The 19,879-nt window shown below is 35.3% G+C and overlaps 2 protein-coding genes across 2 annotated transcripts; one reads left to right on the top strand and one right to left on the bottom strand.

Annotated features, from left to right (window-relative positions):
- Positions 1-2,803: 2,803 nt before the first annotated feature.
- On the bottom strand, positions 2,804-10,613 carry LOC109795559 (chlorophyll a-b binding protein CP26, chloroplastic). Its single transcript, XM_020355101.3, has 6 exons — positions 10,367-10,613; positions 9,760-9,844; positions 9,560-9,610; positions 9,326-9,446; positions 3,336-3,470; positions 2,804-3,198 (listed from the first exon to the last, which is right to left on the bottom strand). Exons 1-6 carry the CDS (start codon positions 10,578-10,580, stop codon positions 2,938-2,940), a joined length of 867 nt encoding a protein of 288 aa, XP_020210690.2. The 5' UTR covers positions 10,581-10,613; the 3' UTR covers positions 2,804-2,937.
- A 7,040-nt stretch (positions 10,614-17,653) lies between these two features.
- Positions 17,654-19,472, top strand: LOC109812383 (F-box/kelch-repeat protein At3g23880). The gene has a single exon (XM_020376333.2). The coding sequence runs from the start codon at positions 17,872-17,874 to the stop codon at positions 19,141-19,143; it is 1,272 nt and encodes a 423-aa protein (XP_020231922.2). The 5' UTR covers positions 17,654-17,871; the 3' UTR covers positions 19,144-19,472.
- The last annotated feature ends 407 nt before the right edge of the window (positions 19,473-19,879 follow it).

The following is a 19,879-nucleotide window of genomic DNA, read 5'->3' as shown; positions in this document are numbered from 1 at the left end:
AGAGCAAACAAAAAATAGAACAACGGCAAGAGATTGGGGTTACATAGTCATTTATTATTTCCAACGAGGAACAGAACAGAACAAACAGAAAATAAAACAGAACAACGGCAAGGGATTGGGGGCCAATCCGACAATCAAACCATCCAACAATTATCCCCACACCCCCGAGCGAGGTTCTCACTCCTCCCCTTACCTGGATAAGTGGAGTTGAAACTTGGGCAGGGCCTCCTCCTTTAGATTCCCTCTTTCTTTCCCTCTCTCTCTCTCTCTCTCTCTCTCTCTCTCTCTCTCTTTCTTTCTTTCTCTCTCTAAGATTTCACTTTCTTATTCAGTATAAAATTTTCACCCCTTGCCCTTATTTATAGACATCCTGGCGCACCCGGAACGGCCCGTTCCGGATCTTTTGAATATATGCAAATTTTTTAACTGGAACGGCCCGTTCCAAAATCAGAACGGCTCATTTTCAAAAAGCAGAACGACCCGTTCTGGAGTACATTTTTACACAGATTGACCTTAATCGGAACGCCCAGTTTCTAACTCAACTTTTTAGGCATTTTTAGAATTTCGGAACGGCCCGTTTCACTTTGGGAACGGCCCGTTCCGAAAAAACCCAAATAGGCCATTTTACACATTTGGAACGGCCCGTTCTGCTTCCTCAAAAACAGTTTATTTTCATTGTCTGGAACGGCCCGTTCCACTTTCGGAACAACCCGTTCCAGCGTAAAGAAACAAAATTTTATAAAATTTTTCACAAATAATTTAAATTGTTACAAACTTCTAAAATATTCTATAAAAATCCCTTTTAATTAACTAAAATAACTATAAAAATAATCCTCATAAATATATAAAAATAGATAATAATTGATATTGTAATAGTAAAAATTTCGGGGTGTTACATCTCTATTCAATAGTATTCAAGCAACCCACCAATAATATACGTAGGAACTATGAGAGAGCAAACGTATATATGATTATTGCACAACGTGCTTAGTTAATTGGCTAGTTTAGTTAGCTTGAAGCACAATAAATTAACTGCATAACCTATAAAAGTGTTCATTGGAGGCAGTAAATTACTTTCACTTATACGAATGTGGTGTGGCTCTGTTAGGAATTTGGGATACTATGACTTGGGTCAACATCAACATGAAAGTCATCTCTTTTGATAGAAATATATATGCAGAAAATCCAGAGTGCCTAGGTACTGAAAACAAATGTGAAAAAGAAAGGATGAAAATTAAAAATAATGAATAGGAAAAACAACCAAGATGACCTAGCATAAAGTTGTAATGATGGTGATGGGCCCAAATACCCACTATGCAACCACCCTCTGAGCCCACTATCATAAGGTTTAAAAAAATACCATGCTGAAAAAAATAAATTAGTTCCTTTACTTCGACCTGAGAAAAGAAAAAAAAAATACTTAACCAGGAAATTATGACTTTGTTCAGTAAAATTTTGAACATATGGTATGTTGACTGTTCCAAGTTCCACCTTTATTCTAAAGCCTAACTTTCAAATCGTCCATCCATGAGTTTTCAGCTTTTTTATTCTCCATTCAAATTCATGGTAGGTAGCCACTGGAAGTGGAATTATAAGCACGAGTGACAAAAATCAAAAATAGATTAACTTATTAAACTACGTGATATGTTATTTGAGTTGGAATTTAAAAATTAAGATGCAAAATTATTCAATCCTATACCAGAAGGGTTCATGGAGAACGTGGGTCGACAATTTCGGTCGCCGCGACCAATAAGCACACAAAAAGACACTGGAAAGGGTCATTCAATTCTATTTTTTTTTATTAGTCTTTGAATATTTTTATTCTCTAATATTGATAATTATGGGTTCAGAATTGCAAAAAGAGTAGCAGAATACAATCCATAACAAATACTTTCAAGTTTCAATCCCTCCCTGATCTCTCAGGCCACAAACAAAAAAATCTTATTTATTTAAATTGTCTTTTTTATAAACGTTTAGAGCTTAAAGATACAAGTCATTGGTGTGTTACATACATATCGATTACAATTTTGTTGATGTTAAATAAAAAAAATAAATAAATAACAAATGGATCAACCTATTTGATCCACAAAGACTTAGACTAACTATATAATTATTAGTCCCCAACATAATTACCCGACCAAACCGACGATATATTAGCCAGGATTAGCCTCTAGTTGAAAAGTATAAACTTTTGATTACTACAATTCAATGTTGAGACATAAAACCATCATCAATGCATTTTCCATTATAGAATGGAAAACTGAAGAAGTTTCGAGGTAGTTCTTGTCAAAACACTCGACTTCATGTCACTGATCAAGTCACAACAATGTTTCTGTCTGTTATCAATTTCCACATCAAATTCAAGAATGCCTTGCTAAAACTCATTTGCTTAGTGAAAGGTAACTGATTGTCCAAATCAAATTCATAGTATGTGTAGTCTTGGTTCTTTAATAAATTTAGCTTGATTATTAATGATTAAACACACTCATGAGTTAGGTATGTGTTCATGCAAAAATCAACAAAGTTATAATTTGAACATGTCACTGACTTTTCAAGCTTCATAATTATTTTAAGAAGTTCTGGCTTTTCCTCTGATTTAGGTGAACTAAGAAAATCTACTTGTGACTTTCTGCATTCTAAGTAACTGACAAACTCACATATATGTTAATTCCCTTTTAAAGGAACTCAAGTACTGTATAATATTAACTTCCAAATTAAAATCTGTTTCTATTTTGATTTTGTAGCGTGAATTTATTTGGAACCATGATCAAGTCGGACGTACATTTTGGAAAAACTTAGCGTGTGTTTGGAAATGAATCAAAAACTCACATTAACCTCAAGCGTAAGTAGGCTTCCAAGAAATAGAGTAAAAAGCCTTAAGTCTTAGTGAGATGTATTGTACATTTAAGATCGGATAAGACCATAAAGATGAATGATTTACAGAGTTGGAGCCCTCTCAGCAGAGCCAGCAATGACCGTGAGCAAGTTGTTACCAAAAGGGTCACTGAGATGTTTTGCCAAGTTCTCAACTGGACCTTCTCCAGTCACATAAGCTTGGAAGTAGAAGCCAAGCATTGCAAACATAGCAAGTCTACCATTCTTAATTTCCTTCACCTTTAGCAGTGCAGCTTGGTCAGGATCGTTTGCTAGCCCCAATGGATCAAATGGACCACCTGGATGAAGCTTGTCTTCGAAATCCTATGAGGAATAGGTCACTTTTAGTATAAAAAGCCCTTAATTTCTGTCAAAAGTTCTTCAAAGTATATGAATAGGGTCAAGGGTGGTATTATGCATTCCCATAATAACCTTTTCTCAGTAACAAAAATGTTACATACCAGGCCATTAGTAATTCTGTAGTACTCAGCACCACCCACAAGAACTATCTCAGCAATAACAGCAACAATAAGATTGATGGGGATGGGTTTCCCAAAGTAGTTCAACGTACCCCCGTCAAGAAGCAAAGCTCCAGTCTGCATTGATTCCGTGGTGAAAATCAGCTCAATCTCAATGTAAACAACATAATCACAAATGTTCAATTATGGCGATTTTAAAATATGCTATGTGCTAAATTAAAACTTAATCCCTATTGACCACAGAAGTGCTGCTAGAATGCTGTATCTTAGCATCAGGGCCAGCACAGGGCAACTTTTTCCAATTTTATAGTTTGTTAAGGCATGGTGAAGTTTGGAAAATGTTTCAAGTGTTGGGAAATGGCATCATAATTTCCCTTCTCTGTTAACTCAAAATGGGCACTGAGCGGAAACGTAAAATTATCACACCAGAAATTTTAGCGTGGAAAACCTTTCTCAAGGAAAAACCACGGGACCAGTAGGCCACTTAATCTTCCACTATAAAATAATGGGAATACAAAATACAATGATATTGTATCCTCAATTTGTGGATAACACTCACAAATTGGCTCACTATTTTTCTCTCTTAGAAAAACTCTCTCTAAGGCTTTCTCTCTATTTCTTCTATGAGTGGAAATGCTTCACTCTTGGATGATCAAGCCTCCTCTCAAGCCTCCTATATATAGGCTTCAAGAATGCATCATGGCCATTGGATATATGTGGCTAGAAAACACCACAACCATTGATTTGATACTTGGTCATTATTAAGCCACACCTACCACACCTACCTCACCTACCACACTTATCACACCTACCACAATATTTTTCTATGGCTGGACCCATCAATTCTCCCCCTCCAGTCATAAAAAGGGATTATCCTTGGATTAGTTTAGGGTTGATGCTAAGCCTGCAACTTCTTTACAGACTTCTATCTTCTCTCTTGGTAGAGATTTTGTCATCATATCAGCCCCGTTGTCTTTGGTGTGTATCTTCTCAATCTTGAGCATTTTACTTTCTAACACATCACGGATCCAGTGATACCTTACGTCGATGTGTTTCGACCTTGAATGAAATGTCGAGTTTTTGCTGAGGTGTATGGCGCTCTGACTGTCGCAGTAGAGAACATAGCTTTCTTGATCTTGTCCTAATTCTTGTAGGAATTTCTTCATCCACAGGATCTCCTTACAACCTTCAGTGATTGCAATAAACTCTGCTTCTGTGGTGCTTAAGGCAATGCACTTTTGTAGTCGTGATTGCCAAGAAATAGCTCCCCCTGCAAAAGTAATCAAGTATCCTGATGTAGACTTTCTTGAATCTACATCTCCAGCCATATCTGCATCTGAATATCCAGTGAGCATTAAATTTCCATTGCCAAAACACAAACAACTTTTGGCAGTTCCTTTCAGATATCGTAATATCCATTTCACAGCATTCCAATGCTCCTTTCCTGGATTTGATAGAAATCTGCTCACAACTCCTACAGCATAAGCAATATCTGGTCTTGTACAGACCATTGCATACATAAGGCTACCTACTGCAGAGGAATAGGGAACCTTGCTCATTTCTTCTTTTTCTTCATTCACTGGGCATTGCTTCTTACTCAATTTGAGATGACCAGGTAATGGAACATGCACAGATTTGGCGTTATGCATATTAAACCTTTCAAGAACTTTCTTGATATAGTCTTCTTGTGACATCCACAACATTCTTTTGGAACGATCTCTTATTATCTTCATTCCAAGAATTTTCTTCACTGAGCCCAGATCTTTCATGGCAAAGGACTTGCTTAATGCCTTCTTGAGAGCAGCTATTTTTGTTTTATCCTTTCCAACAATTAGCATATCATCAACATACAACAATAGTATGATGGACTCACCATTCTCATAATTCTTCACAAACACACACTGGTCTGCGGAGGTCTTTTTGAAATTATGTTGGGCCATAAAAAGATCGAACTTCTTGTACCATTGCCTTGGAGCTTGCTTCAGACCATAGAGGCTCTTCTTCAGGCGACACACAAGATGTTCTTTGCCTGGTTCTGCAAAGCCTTCAGGTTGCTCCATATAGATTTCTTCCTCTAAGTCTCCATGTAAGAATGCAGTTTTGACATCGAGTTGTTCTATCTCCAAGTCTAGCTTTGCAGCTAGGCCGAGAATTGCTCTGATGGATGTCATCTTCACTACTGGTGAGAAGATTTCTTCAAAATCTATTCCCTTTTTCTGGTTGCACCCCTTAACAACAATCCTTGCTTTGTATCGGGGTTTTGTGTTGTTCTCTTCAGTCTTGAGCTTGAACACCCACTTGTTTTTCAATGCTTTTCTTCCTTGTGGCAACTCCACTAGTTCATAAGTTTCATTCTCCTTCAGGGACTGCAATTCTTCTTCCATTGCTTGCAACCATTTTTCTTTATCATTCATCTCAATGGCTTCTATAAAGCTTTGAGGTTCTCCCTCATCAGTAAGATTAACATAATCATCTGAGAAATACCTTTTTGACGGTTGTCTGACTCTCATTGATCTTCTAACTTCAGGTTCTTGTTCTTCCTGATTAGTCTCCATTTGTTCTTCTTGCATTGTTTGACTTTGTTCTGACTCAGGCTGTTCTGTCTGATTAGGTTCATCAATTCTTTGAGAAATCTCTCCCCCTGAATTGTTTATCACTATGGGGCTTGAATCTTGAACCTCCTTTTGCTTTGGCTTCTCAGGTTTCTTGATATCTTGGATCGTTTGATCCTCAAAGAATATCACATCTCTGCTTCGAACAATCTTCTTGTTTACAGGATCCCACAATCTAAAGCCAAGTTCATCTTTTGGTGAACGAAGGTATATACACTCCTTCACTTTAGCATCTAACTTTGTTCTTTCATCCTTAGGAATATGTACAAAAGCCCTGCATCCAAAAACTTTCAGGTGACCATAGTAGGCTTTCTTTCCAGACCATACTTCTTCTGGTATCTCTCCATTTAATGGTCTTGAAGGTGACAAATTAATCAAATCAGCTGCAGTTAATACTGCCTCTCCCCAGAATGACTTGGGAATTTTAGCATGAGAAAGCATACTTCTGACTTTCTCTGCAATCGTTCTGTTCATCCTTTCAGCTACTCCATTCATCTGAGGAGTCTTGGGAGGTACTTTCTCATGTCTGATCCCTTGAGTCTTACAATAATACTCGAATGGACCTAAGTACTCTCCACCATTATCTGTTCTTATACATTTCAACTTTCTTCCAGTTGCACGTTCAACTAAAGCATGAAACTCCTTGAAAGCTTGAAGAACTTGATCTTTTGTCTTTAATGGATACACCCACACTTTTCTGGAGTGATCATCAATGAAGGTAACAAAATATTGAGCACCGCCAATGGATCTTTCAGATGTAGAGCAGACATCTGAGTGAACAAGATCCAGTATATGCTTTCTTCTTCTTGCATCATCTGGTCTTCTAAAAGATACTCTATGTTGTTTGCCTGCTAGGCAGTCTTCACAGGATTCAAGTGGCTGCCCTTTAATATTTGGAAGATGATCTTTTGCGAGAATCTCCAAGCCCTTCTCACTCATATGGCCTAACCGTCTGTGCCATAATTCTTTGGATGCATCTTGAGCAACATTCATATCTCCCTTACATATCTTTCCCTGCATAGTGTACAAGGAGCCTTCCTTCTTGCCACGAGCAACAATCATGCTTCCTCGACTAAGTTTCCATCTGTCGGCACTAAATTGATTTATCATCCCAGCTTCGTCTAACTTACTTACTGAGATAAGGTTCAATCGCATGTCTGGAACATGTCTTACCTCCTTCAGCATAAGCTTGTTTCCATTTTCAGTCATTAGAGCTATTTCACCAATGCCAACAATTTTACTTGTGACATGATTTCCCATCTTCACCATACCAAAATCTCCTTTTTGATATGATGAGAAGAATTCTTCATGAGGTGTGACGTGGAAAGATGCTCCTGAGTCAATTATCCAAATGCATTCATCAAATGCAATATTCAAATAATTTTCTTCTCCGACAAGAAATACATCATCTGAGGTTACTGCAGTAGTAGTTCCATCTTCCTTCTTCTTTCTTGGGTCGATTTGGTCAGGATGGACTGTTCCAGCCTGTTGGTCTCTCTTCAAGAATCTGCACTCAGACTTCCTATGGCCTGGTTTCCCACAATAATAGCAACATATTCTTGTACGAGATTTGGATCTACCTTGTGATTTTCCACGTCCTCCTTTTTCACGATTCTTGCTCCTCCCTCTATTGTCAATGACATTGGTTTCAAACTGACTGTTTAAGCCTCTTTCTCTTCGTCTTGATTCTTCATTCAGCAAACTGTCTGTTACAGAATCTAGACTGAGCTTTCCTTCTGGAGCAGAATTGCTGAGAGTGATAATTAAAGTGTCCCAGCTTTCAGGTAGAGAACTGAAGAGCATAAGAGTTTGCACCTCATCATCTATGTTTATTTCTGCTTTCTTCAGTTGATTCACAAGACCTTTGAAGGTATTCAGATGTTCGATCATGTTTTGACCGTCCATGTACTCCAACTTTGCAAGTCGTCTGTAAAGGTGGGCTTTGTTCCTAGGTGTCTTCTTTTGAATTAAAGATTCAAGTTTTGTCCACAACTCATACGCATTGGTATAAGTTGATACATGCTCGAACAAACTTCGATCAATATACTTTCTGATCACAGCTACAGCTTTCCGATTCAGGATCTCCCAGTCTTTATCAGTCTTCCCCTCTGGCTTACTTTGCTGGGTGATTGGCTCATACAAATCCTTGCAATATAAATGGTCTTCCATCATCGGCTTCCAATATGAGAAATTATCAGCAGTTAGCTTGAACATATCTCCATCATGAGTGGTGGTACTCTCCATCTTGAATTATACAGGCTGAATAGTGTCCAACCACAAGAATAATCTTTTCTGATGTGGAAGATCAGATAAAACTGCAACCACAGAGCATACTAAGAATTTTCTTATGAGAATGACACCTTAGTCTTCAAGAGCTCTGAGAGCTCTGATACCACTGTTGGGAAATGGCATCATAATTTCCCTTCTCTGTTAACTCAAAATGGGCACTGAGCGGAAACGTAAAATTATCACACCAGAAATTTTAGCGTGGAAAACCTTTCTCAAGGAAAAACCACGGGACCAGTAGGCCACTTAATCTTCCACTATAAAATAATGGGAATACAAAATACAATGATATTGTATCCTCAATTTGTGGATAACACTCACAAATTGGCTCACTATTTTTCTCTCTTAGAAAAACTCTCTCTAAGGCTTTCTCTCTATTTCTTCTATGAGTGGAAATGCTTCACTCTTGGATGATCAAGCCTCCTCTCAAGCCTCCTATATATAGGCTTCAAGAATGCATCATGGCCATTGGATATATGTGGCTAGAAAACACCACAACCATTGATTTGATACTTGGTCATTATTAAGCCACACCTACCACACCTACCTCACCTACCACACTTATCACACCTACCACAATATTTTTCTATGGCTGGACCCATCATCAAGACCATAACAAAATCGTACACAACATTTGATTTCCTAGTGAGCTGATATCGAGGGCTGTACAAACAAACATAATTTTCCCATGTCAAAAAAAGCTCTCACTTTAATTACCTCCTACCCAAAAGGAACAAGAAGCAAGCATTTTATCAATTACGATTAAAAGATATTAAGCATATTTTTGGTTTTGAGTAAGTGAATCTCACCCAAGGAAGGATCAACAGATGTACATTTTAAATTGAGGTATTCCTTTCCCTGACCATCTTTCAACTACTTTCCACTTTCCAGCAGATATGTATACTACTATTGTTAGAAATACCAAATACATGTATAATCACAAATTGTTAATTTACAAAACTCAGTCTAGACTTGTGCTATGAAATAGATCTAAATACTTAAATTTGTTAAGTCATAAAATCAGTGTAATAATGAATTTAACAGGGGTGACAATGGAATTCATATTTTACAAACCTTGAACCAAACAGCCTCAGGACCACAGTTAGCTCCGTACTTGTTAAAGGCCTCAGGAATGATGAATCCAGCAGCACCAAGCATTGCCCATCTAGCATGAATCAACTCAAACGCCTGGTATCTACATCACTCATCGACCACGCCCCCATCACAGATAATCCAACATAAGCACATATTGAAGAAACTCAACATTTAAGTGTATATATAAATATCAAATTTTATGAGTGTACATACTTGGCGAAGTCCTCTGGCTTCTTGCTAAGACCAAACGGGTCATAACCATAACTGCAGGCATGCAGATCAAAACATTAAGCATTACAAGAAGAATAATTAAACACTATAAACATTCAGTAACATCAAGTTTTGAGTAGTTGACATGTCAATAAGAGATGCAGCATGAAAGAAAAGGAAAGTAGAGAGATGAAGAGACATACTCTCCAGGCACTTCTCCAGTCAAGTACTCAGGGATCTCTGATCGGTCCAAGAGACCATCTGGCAAGAAGATCCTTCTGTCAGGACCTGCCACCAAGTGAAACCAAAAAGTCAATAAATTAAAACCCTTCTAGTAATGCCTCCGTGCCAATACTTTTAGGGCATGCTTGGAGCATCATTCAGAGTCATATTAAGATATAAGTTAACAAGAATTTACATATATAATTTTTATGTTGAAAATTGATTCTAAGTTCAGAATTGATTTTGAGCTAAAAATTTTAGATAACTTTTTTCTTGGACTATTAACTTATTTTTAAGAATAAAAACATATCGAAACATAAATCCGATCAGTGAAAATCAATTTTAACTAAAATCAATTCCATTGAAAACGAAAATGGGAGACAACTCTTTGACATATAATATCCTCCATCAGTTTCATTCCTTATTTAAGCCATTAGACATGATACATTAAGTTGAAACTAACTCACAGATCCACCATGTTTCCTCACAAAATTTTGGACATATAATATATAGATTATGTAGCTAGTAGCAACCCTGAACTTGACACTGTTAGGAAAAGAAAAGAAAGAGATGGAGCGACTCACTCACCATACCACTTGGCGAGTTCTTCATTGGCGGGGGATACAGCAGCAGGATTTTTCTTGGGAGGTGGTGGTGCTGCGTTCTTTTTGGAGAAAAGTGCAACGGTCTTGAAGGTGGCAGGTGTAGATGCCGACGGAGCAGACCTGGTGGCGCCTCTCAGGCTCACGGGGTTTCCGAGCATTTCTGACATAGCCGCGGTGGAAGCCGACAGAGAAGCCATGTTTTGGAAAAAGAAACAACTTAGTGAAGGAAAGGTGAGAAGAGGAAGATACTATATGCACGGTTTGGTGGACGTGCACGTGCCACGTAGGATTCATGATCCTAAGTTATGATTGGTTTGCATGCAAAATGTGTAATAATGTAATCCAATGCAGGGATGTCATTGGATTTACCCTGACACGTGGAAGATGATGGAGCTCACGTGGGCTTAGCTTCGGATAATGTGTTTTATCCGATATATATACCTCAAAGCCCAATCTCATGTATGTTTTTCTTTTTCCACATCGTCGATCCCATTTTTAATATTATTTTGTAACAGGTGAAACTATGTCTACCATATCATAGTAACATCCACAAGGCTAAGCCGTTGAAGTCTTTTTTTCTTTTCTCTCCTTAGTATGTGTAATTAATGTTTTGAACTTTTAATATACTCTCATTTTTATTTAATAATATTGTTTCAATAATTTGTGTCCTGCATTCAGTTGTAATTAAAATATAATTTTTATATTATTATAACCAAGTATTTATGCTGGCTAAATATTTATTATATAATTAATTAAATAATAAATACAAATAAATATTATATTTTAATAAATAAATTATATTAATTATCTATAAGATTAAATTAATTAATTAAATAATAATGTGGGATCATGTAAACACTCATCACATACGTACATAAAGATAGCTTGAAGGACAACTTTGATCATGAATTCTTTTCTTGTTGCTTTTAAGAGGCTTTGTTGTTCCAAGGTTGATTTTTTTTCCAAATGCAATTTTTGATGAAGGAGAAGACCCAAGTTTGTTGCATTCCTTAACACAAAAGAGGCTTTTCGTGGTTTGTGTGGCCTGGAGGGGTGTTAAAAAAGATCTTTGATTTCTCAAGATCATTAGCTTGTCCAGAAACGGTCTCAAAAGTTTTCAATATGTTAGAAATATTGTTTGTTTCCTGATCATCAGCTCTGAAAAACATGAAGCAGTCGCAACTCGCAACTTATAAAAGGTGATTGATTCTGGGCATATTCCATACCAAGGATGAAAATGTATGGTGAAAGAGAGTCAACTTGTCGTAATCCTCTGCCTGGTGTAATGGGCCCAATTGATTCATTGTTGAGTAACATGTTGTATTGGACTTGGACATAGTTAATACACGTCATCATCCGTTGCACCCACATATTGTAGAAGCCCACCTTGCGAAATATAACTTCTAAGTAATCCCATGAATATGATAGACTGTCAAAAGCCTTACTGATGTCTATTTTAAAAGCCACTTCATATCTGCTCCCTCTGTTATGGCAATGGAGGTAATGGATAATTTTGGATACAACCATTACGTTGTCAGTGATGAGTCTCTTGTTGAGCTTGTTCCAACGATATGCATTTGGCCATAAGAGTTTTGAGTTTGTTTGCCAATGCTTTTGCTAGTTTTTTGTAAACCACGTTGCAAAGAGCAATGCGGCGAAGATTCTTTAAATTTTTCGATCTATCACAGTTAGGGATGTGGACTATGTTAGTGTTGTTTAGAGACTCGGTCAGAAACCCTTTATCTAGCCAATCTTTGCAAGTTGTAAATATGTCATCTTTGCAAATATGCCAGAAGTGTTTGTAGAACCCTAGGGTGAAACCATCAGGGCTAAGAGCCTTGTCATTGTGCATCTGGAAAATTGCTTCTCCGATTTCCTCCTTGATTAATGGTTTTGTTAGCATATGGTTATCTTCTATAGACATGGGCTCATTTAGAGTGTTCACAACATAATTGACCCTCTAGTGGCATGTCCTCCAAATCATAGTCCAGTATGGTCTGACAAAAACTAGTTATGAGCCACTGTGGGTAGGGAATGCACCCTTTTTTATCGTCCTCAGCCAGAAGATCATTAAAATCACCGATGATGCACCAAGGTAAGGGGGATAAGGATGCAAGGTAACAAATTTGGTTCCACGCTTCCTTCTTGCGGCGTCTTTCCGGATAGCCATAGTATCAAGTAAATCTCCATGTTGCGACCTCGTTTTGTCTTATATCTACATTAATAAAATTTGAGCCAAATAAGGTAACGTTAACATAAAAATAATCATTCCAAAATAGAGCAAGTCCACCTCTTCTCCCATCATGTTCAACCATGAAAACTGATTGAAAACCAAGCAAGACTCAAAGCTCTTCTATACGTTTCTTAAAGGCAACATTTCACAGAGAAAGAGAATATCTGGCTTATACAATTGCACCAAGTCACGAATACTGTGTGGGTCGAGATCAAGCCCATGCATGTTCGTAGTGAAAAAATGTATTGCAAAATATCCTTAGGTCGGTGCAGACAATGCGTATATATATAGGTCTCAACGGATATAGAGTTTGTACGAATCTAGATCATCTCTCTAGCTACCACCATTTTCTTAATCTCTCTCTAATTTCCTTTTCTCTCTCAATTCAATCATGTCTTGTTACTGTTTTGATGCTTCAATTTTCTAACGAACTCATGGAGGAAATCCTTTGTCTTTGCCTTTTCTCTCTCAACTCAATCCAATTTTTAGGGTTGTCTTTGCCTTTCTCACCTTTACAAAGGAACACGTTAATTATGGTTTATGAAAAATGAAGGAATTTGGTGATTCCAAGTCTTGAAATTAGTTGATAATGGTTAGTTACAACTATTTTATATCTCGAAACAAAATTTTTTCAAGTATTAACAACACTAAAACTTATATGTATAAGGTGCAACAAATATAAAACATAAATCCGTTTATGCAACAGATATACTCATATTAAGTTGCATTACTTTACAAAATAATTGTTATAGTAAGATCAAAGAGCATGTATTTATAAATATTAGGGAATTTCATCGACCTCTTATTGCTTGAAAATTGGTGGAAAAGATAAAGAAGTTGAAGAATAGAAAACGAGCCAATAATAAAGTTCGCGACATTACTATAAGTTAATCTTTTAAAAAAAACCTTTGTAGTACTGTTATAATTAATAAACATTGTTAGTTGACTTTATGTGCATGTGCATTGTACAATGTATATTGTAAAATGAGAGTACTTGAAAAGGAGAGATTGTGGCAACATTATCAATTAACATGTTGCTCCCATATAATGATTGCTTTCATCAGTTTAGAAATAAACAATGTGTAGTATACTAGTCATATAGAGTTTTAAATAGATCCATAGAGCTAGGTACCAACTTAGTGAAAACCCTAAAAAAAAATAAGAAAAAAGACAAAAATCCAAGTAATTAAGTAGTGGGTAGGAGAGGTTTTGCTTCGGTTTGTAAAATCACTCGAAAGAGAAAAAACAAAAACTTCAGTGTGTAGTAAAATAGCAAAGATATATTTTTAAATATCAAATTAGATTTAAAACTAGTATAAATTTATATAAGAAAACCCTAATTTCTCAACTAGGTAGTTTAGTACTTGGATATCAAATTTCTCATAGATTATAATTTGGTTTGAGAAAGCTAATAGTGGTGTATATGTCACTACCTCCACTCTCTTGATGATTTTTATTTGGTTCAAATAGTTTGTGTGTGTAATGTAATGATTGTCTTGTGAGATGCACATGTCTCTCTCTTTATGTTTTTTTTTTATAATTTGATTCAATTAACTTGTGTGTAATGTGATGATTGTCTTGTGATTATGTGATAAATTTTGGATCAAATAAAAGTTGTGTCATCAAGTGGATGTGATTGAAGTAAAGAATAGAATATTGATGTTTATGATAGTCCATATGCTGATGCTCATATTGATATAATTTGGAGTTCAAATAGGATAACTTTTTTTTGCTTTCATGTGTTTTTATATATGGGATAGTTATCAAAAAATCTTGCAACCACATGAAAAGATAGCAAAGAAACATCTCATATTAAAAGTTGTAACATATGAATTATTCGCTGAATTTAAATCAAAGTATATGTTGTCTTGTAATTTTAACTATTATATTATTTACTATTTAAAAACCTTAGCTACATGTTTAGCTATTAAATTTTTACTATCATTTAAAGTTTATTATGTTATTAGTTGTAAACAAATAATATTTGACCTTATTTTACAGGAGAAATATAAGCAACGTTTAAATGAGGTCAAACAACAAGCCACACAAGAAGGTATAAAAGGCTCTAGTTCTACCTCTATTAGTGATAATGAAGTTTATTTGTAGGTTGTTAAAAAAAGGATGTGAAGGTGAACTTGTATGGGATTGAAAATCATTTACTATATTATTTTTTTGTGACATATTTACTATGTTCTTATTCATTATAAATTAGGTAATCATTATTTTGCAAATATATATTGTTAATTATGTAATTATAACAGGTATACAATTATAAATTAAAAAGTAATAATAAAAATACTAAAGACATGGTGATTGAAATATTTAATAACAATATACTAAAATCTATTTTTGCGAGTAAATCAACGACCATTTATATAATCAGAAAAAAAATTAAGATTAAATTAAATTTTTACTTTGCGGTGGAATTATTGACTAAATTAATTAGAGATTATTTGTGATCAAACTTGACTGATTTTAAATACCAAAACTTTTAAAAATAAAATATATTACTGTTGAGTGTCTTTTATGTATGATTTACACTCAACTTTTGGTACTCTTTTTGGTAATTATAGATATTATATATGTTATTTTACCCCCTTTATTTAAAGAATCAAGTTATACTAAAAGAGTAGAGGAGTAGTAGCAAAATCTTAAGGAATTTTCTCAATTTTTTGCAGTTTTTTTAGGAAGGCAGAGATCCACAGCCATAGCTGTGGATCTGGAGCTCGAGCTGTGGAAGTCTGGGAAGAATATAAAGGTTCAGAAAGTTGGAGCTATAGCTGTGGATCTGCAGCTATAGCTGTGGAAATCTGAAATGTACTTTGAAGCTCCAAAGAGTTGAAGCTAAAGCTGTGGACTCACAGCTAAAGCCGTAGAAGCACCCAGGACCCAATAAAAGCTCCAGAGACTCACAGCCATAGCTGTGGCTTCACCGCTTGAGCGTTGAAAGTTTCTTAAGATTGAAGGAGTTGTCACAGCTATAGCTGTGAACCCACAGCTGCAGCCTTGGAGGTTTCTTCACCCTGAAGGACTCTTCACAGCTATAGCTGTGAACCCACAGCTGCAGCCTTGGAGGTTTCTTCACCCTGAAGGACTCTCCACAGCTATAGCTGTGAACCCACAGCTGCAGCCTTGGAGGTTTCTTCACCCTGAAGGACTCTCCACAGCTATAGCCGTGGATCTGCAGCTGTAGCCGTGAAAATAAAAGTTACTTTTTGGCCTTGTTTTAAAGCTGATATAAAAGGGGAACATGGGGAACCAAAAGGGCATCGACGAATTTTAACAGAGAAAAACAGGGGAAAAGCTTGGGAAGAAGGAAGAACGAAGGAAGAACAGAGACTTGGAAGCTGGATCCTTTGGGAACGAAGATCAACTCCATTTCTTCATCCTTTGCTTTGTAATTTCTTCCTTTCACTCTTTGATCTTGTAATGGCCATGGGTGGCTAAACTTCTTAAGGATTGGTTAGATGTAACTACTAACTCCTCTTCTTCTTAAATATATGCATTTTGATCTCATTATTTGTGTAATAATTCTGCGCTTAACGCTTATATCGGCTTGATCAACCGTTGTATGATTTTTGGCTTTTGAATCCAGTTGGAAAACGCTTTCGAAAACCCGAACTGAATCTTGCACCTAATCACCTCTTGTTCTAGGAATAGACTTGATTTGGTTAGTCACATTGTTCAAGTTATTGTTCTTAATGCGAAGTGTTAGACTCAAAACATTGAGGAATCATGTTTTGAGCTTAATGACTTTAGGATTCAACCTTGAGGAATCTTGTTGGATTATTTAATGAACGTGGAAATAATGAAATTAGAATTGCATTTATGCTAAGAAGATCTATGAGTTAGCAAGTGCATCTGAGCCAATCCTTGTTTCTTAATCATTGTCTTTACTACATTTGCCTTATTGTGTTGTTTGAATCTGTTTTCACTCAATTAAATTTTTAAACTCATTCTCTTTTAAATCATTTGAGCGAGAGTTACTAAACACACAAATCCCTGAGGACGATCTTTAAATACTACTTCGAAACTTGGTTCACTTGCCAAGTGATAGGTTTGCGAAAATCTTCATCAATTACAACTAAAGTCGCAACAAAATATTTCAATCACAAAATTGGTCATATCATGTTAGACAACCAATATTTTAGCAACGGATAATTCAACCTCAACGACATACACATATGGTTGCTACGTAGCAATAAATACAATTTAGTCGCAAAATCCGTCATTAAGACCAATAGCAACCAAATATAAACAAAATGGTGATGTGATTGTTTGGTCGCTAAATATTTTTTTTTGTAGTGCTTGAATCTTCAATCTATCACTATTAATTGGTTACTAGGAAGAGTTTGTATAATCTATGGGGTTAGAAGAATAAAATTAAGATTCTCTTTGATTCTAGAGTCTCTCTCTTTAACTTCTCTCTAACTTTTTGAATTTATATGAAGTTCATGTTTTAAGAAAATTTTTAAATACTTTTTTTTCTAAACTTAGTCAACTTGACTTTACTATACACAACCTCCAAAACAACCTAATTTTCAAGGATCGATTGATCTTGAGAATTCTAAAATAATAATAAACACAATTTATCAACGTTAACACACAACAAAACATGTCATTTATTAATATAGCATATAAATCATATGCAGTGAGGATACTGCAAATATTATATTTATAAAATTCATATTTAACACACACCCCAATACTAAAATATATTTATTTTCATATCAACATGTGTACATTGAAAATAAACTATTCATCAATTGAAATGCACAAAATACAAAAATAAATATAATATTTAATATCATTAATAAAATATCATAACATATGCATATTTTTTCTTTATACATCATCATTTATTTTATTTATTAATTATAATAGTATTTATAAAAATAAAAATAAAGAAATACATTAATTTGTATATCAATCTATATACATTGAATATAAATTATTAAAGTAAAATACACAAATTCATTAAAATTAATTTAATATTTAATGCCATTAATAATTTTTTTATAAATATTTGAATATGCATATTGTCATATGCATTATTATCTAATGTATTTATATTTTAGTATTTGTAAAAATAAAAAGTAATTTCTTCTTTATATAGTATATATTAATGTATGTATTCCTTTATTTTTATTTTTTTATAAGTATATATTTTGATTTTCTAAAAGAGATAGAAAATAGAAGAAGAAAGTTTTGAATCTTATAGGATGGACATAGACCAAGCCTAGGCCCATAAAGAAATGTATTGTGAATTTTTTTGGGTCAATGTGGACGGTGTGTATATAGGTCTCAATAAATTTAGGGTTTGTACGGATCTAGATTGTCTCGACCAAACCACTATCATTTTCTCTACTCTTAATCTTTTTCCAATTTCCTTTTCCCTTTCAACCATGTCTCATGGTTTTTCCAATGCTCAAGTTTTGCCCGGTGAACTCATGGTGGAAATCTTATCACGTCTTCCAGTGAAAGAACTCATGCGATTTAGGTGCATTTCCAAGTCCTTGAACTCCCTAGTCTTTGATCCTACTATGGTCAAACTTCACCTCCAAAGATCTTCCAAAGACACCCCTATTCTCTTCACGCAATCTAATTGCACACTAGACCAACCATTTCTACTCCGTTGCACCTCTATCAAGTCTTTACTCACAGATCCATCCTCCACCCTCAATGACACTAATGATAGCATCCCTTTTCAACGAAAATATGGTGGTATAATTGGTGTTTGCAATGGCCTAGTCTGCATACAATGCGTGAATCAAGCATGCAAAAAGGTATGGGTTCAATTCTGGAACCCGGCTACTAGATTGAGATCTAGAAACTCACCTTCTATGAAGGTAGTTGTTGGTGACATGAAAATAGGTTTTGGCTATGATGAGTCCAATGATACATACAAGGTGGTGGCAGTGTTGTGGCCACCATCAAATGGGGACCACAAACAACAAAAGATAGAGTTGAGAGTTCACAATTTAGGGGACAATTGTTGGAGAAAGATTGCTATTGGGGATGATTTTCCAACGTGTGTAGTTCAACACAAGGGAGAATTTCTCAATGGTACTATTAACTGGGCAGCGCAACTTGCATCTAAAGAGTATGTTGTCTTCTCCTTTGACATCAAGAATGAGACATACCAATGTTTCTCCTTGCCCGTTGACGAATGGTTTGGTCTTCGACCAATGCTCAGAGTTTTTGGGGGTTGCCTTTGCCTTTCTCACCTTTACAATGGAAAACATTATGGTTTATGGCAAATGAAGGAGTTTGGTAATCCCAAGTCTTGGACTTTGTTGATGACTGTTGGTTATGACCATCTTCTTTCTCGTTATAGTAATTTTCCGCATCCATTGTGCATCTCTAACAACAACGATGTCTTGTTACTTATTAATAATAAAATTCACCAACTTATTCGGTATGATCGGAGGGATGATGAAGTGGAGCAATTTGATATTTCCCACAAACGTATTATTTTGAACTCCACCAATTATGTTCAGAGCTTGGTTCTACCTTATCGCAATTGAGCTCCTTTACAAGGGATGTCTTGCTTCAGTTGGGGTTAAATCATGTAAGTGGTTTTTGAAAATTTTCATTTCATGCATGCATGAACATGGACAAGACATATGGTGTGAAATTATTTTCTAGTTGGCCAATTTCTTGGTTGTTTCTGTTGGTTATTGTTGTTATCATAATTGCATCAAAAGCTTAGGATCATGACAAATCTTTCGGCTAATTTGTTGGTTGATTTGATTCTATTAGTTTTGAAGTGGTTCTTGTAACGAAAAACTTGTGTATGAACATTAGAATAAAATAGATCTATTTTGGTTCAAAAATACTATCATTGAAAAGCAAAATACTATGAACATGTACCTGGTCAATTCTTGAAGCATAAAATTTCTTCTTTAATATTGTGAATATTCCACATGTATCTATACCGAGAGAGTCAATCTTTGCTTAAAAAAACTCTTGACTATGAAACTGTATATCTATGCTTTTCTTATTTTTCAGAAGTTTCTATATCAGAAGGAAAAAAAACCGTATTTTTAGGATATTTGGAATTGCTATCTTATAGCTATAGGATGCAATTTTAAATTTCATTTGACTATTGATAGAAATCATTTTTAGTGGAACAAATTGATTTTAATAATTGTTTCAAATCATATTTGAAATATATAGCTAGTTGAATATTGAAAGCAATCATGTGTCATCTTTCAGTTCTATTTTTAAATAGTTTTAAAAGAATCATATTTGAAATATATA

Source organism: Cajanus cajan, chromosome 7, assembly GCF_000230855.2.
Source record: "Cajanus cajan strain Asha chromosome 7, NIPB_CcT2T_4, whole genome shotgun sequence".
Classification (NCBI taxonomy): domain Eukaryota; kingdom Viridiplantae; phylum Streptophyta; class Magnoliopsida; order Fabales; family Fabaceae; genus Cajanus; species Cajanus cajan.
This window is presented reverse-complemented; position numbering and strand designations above follow the sequence as displayed.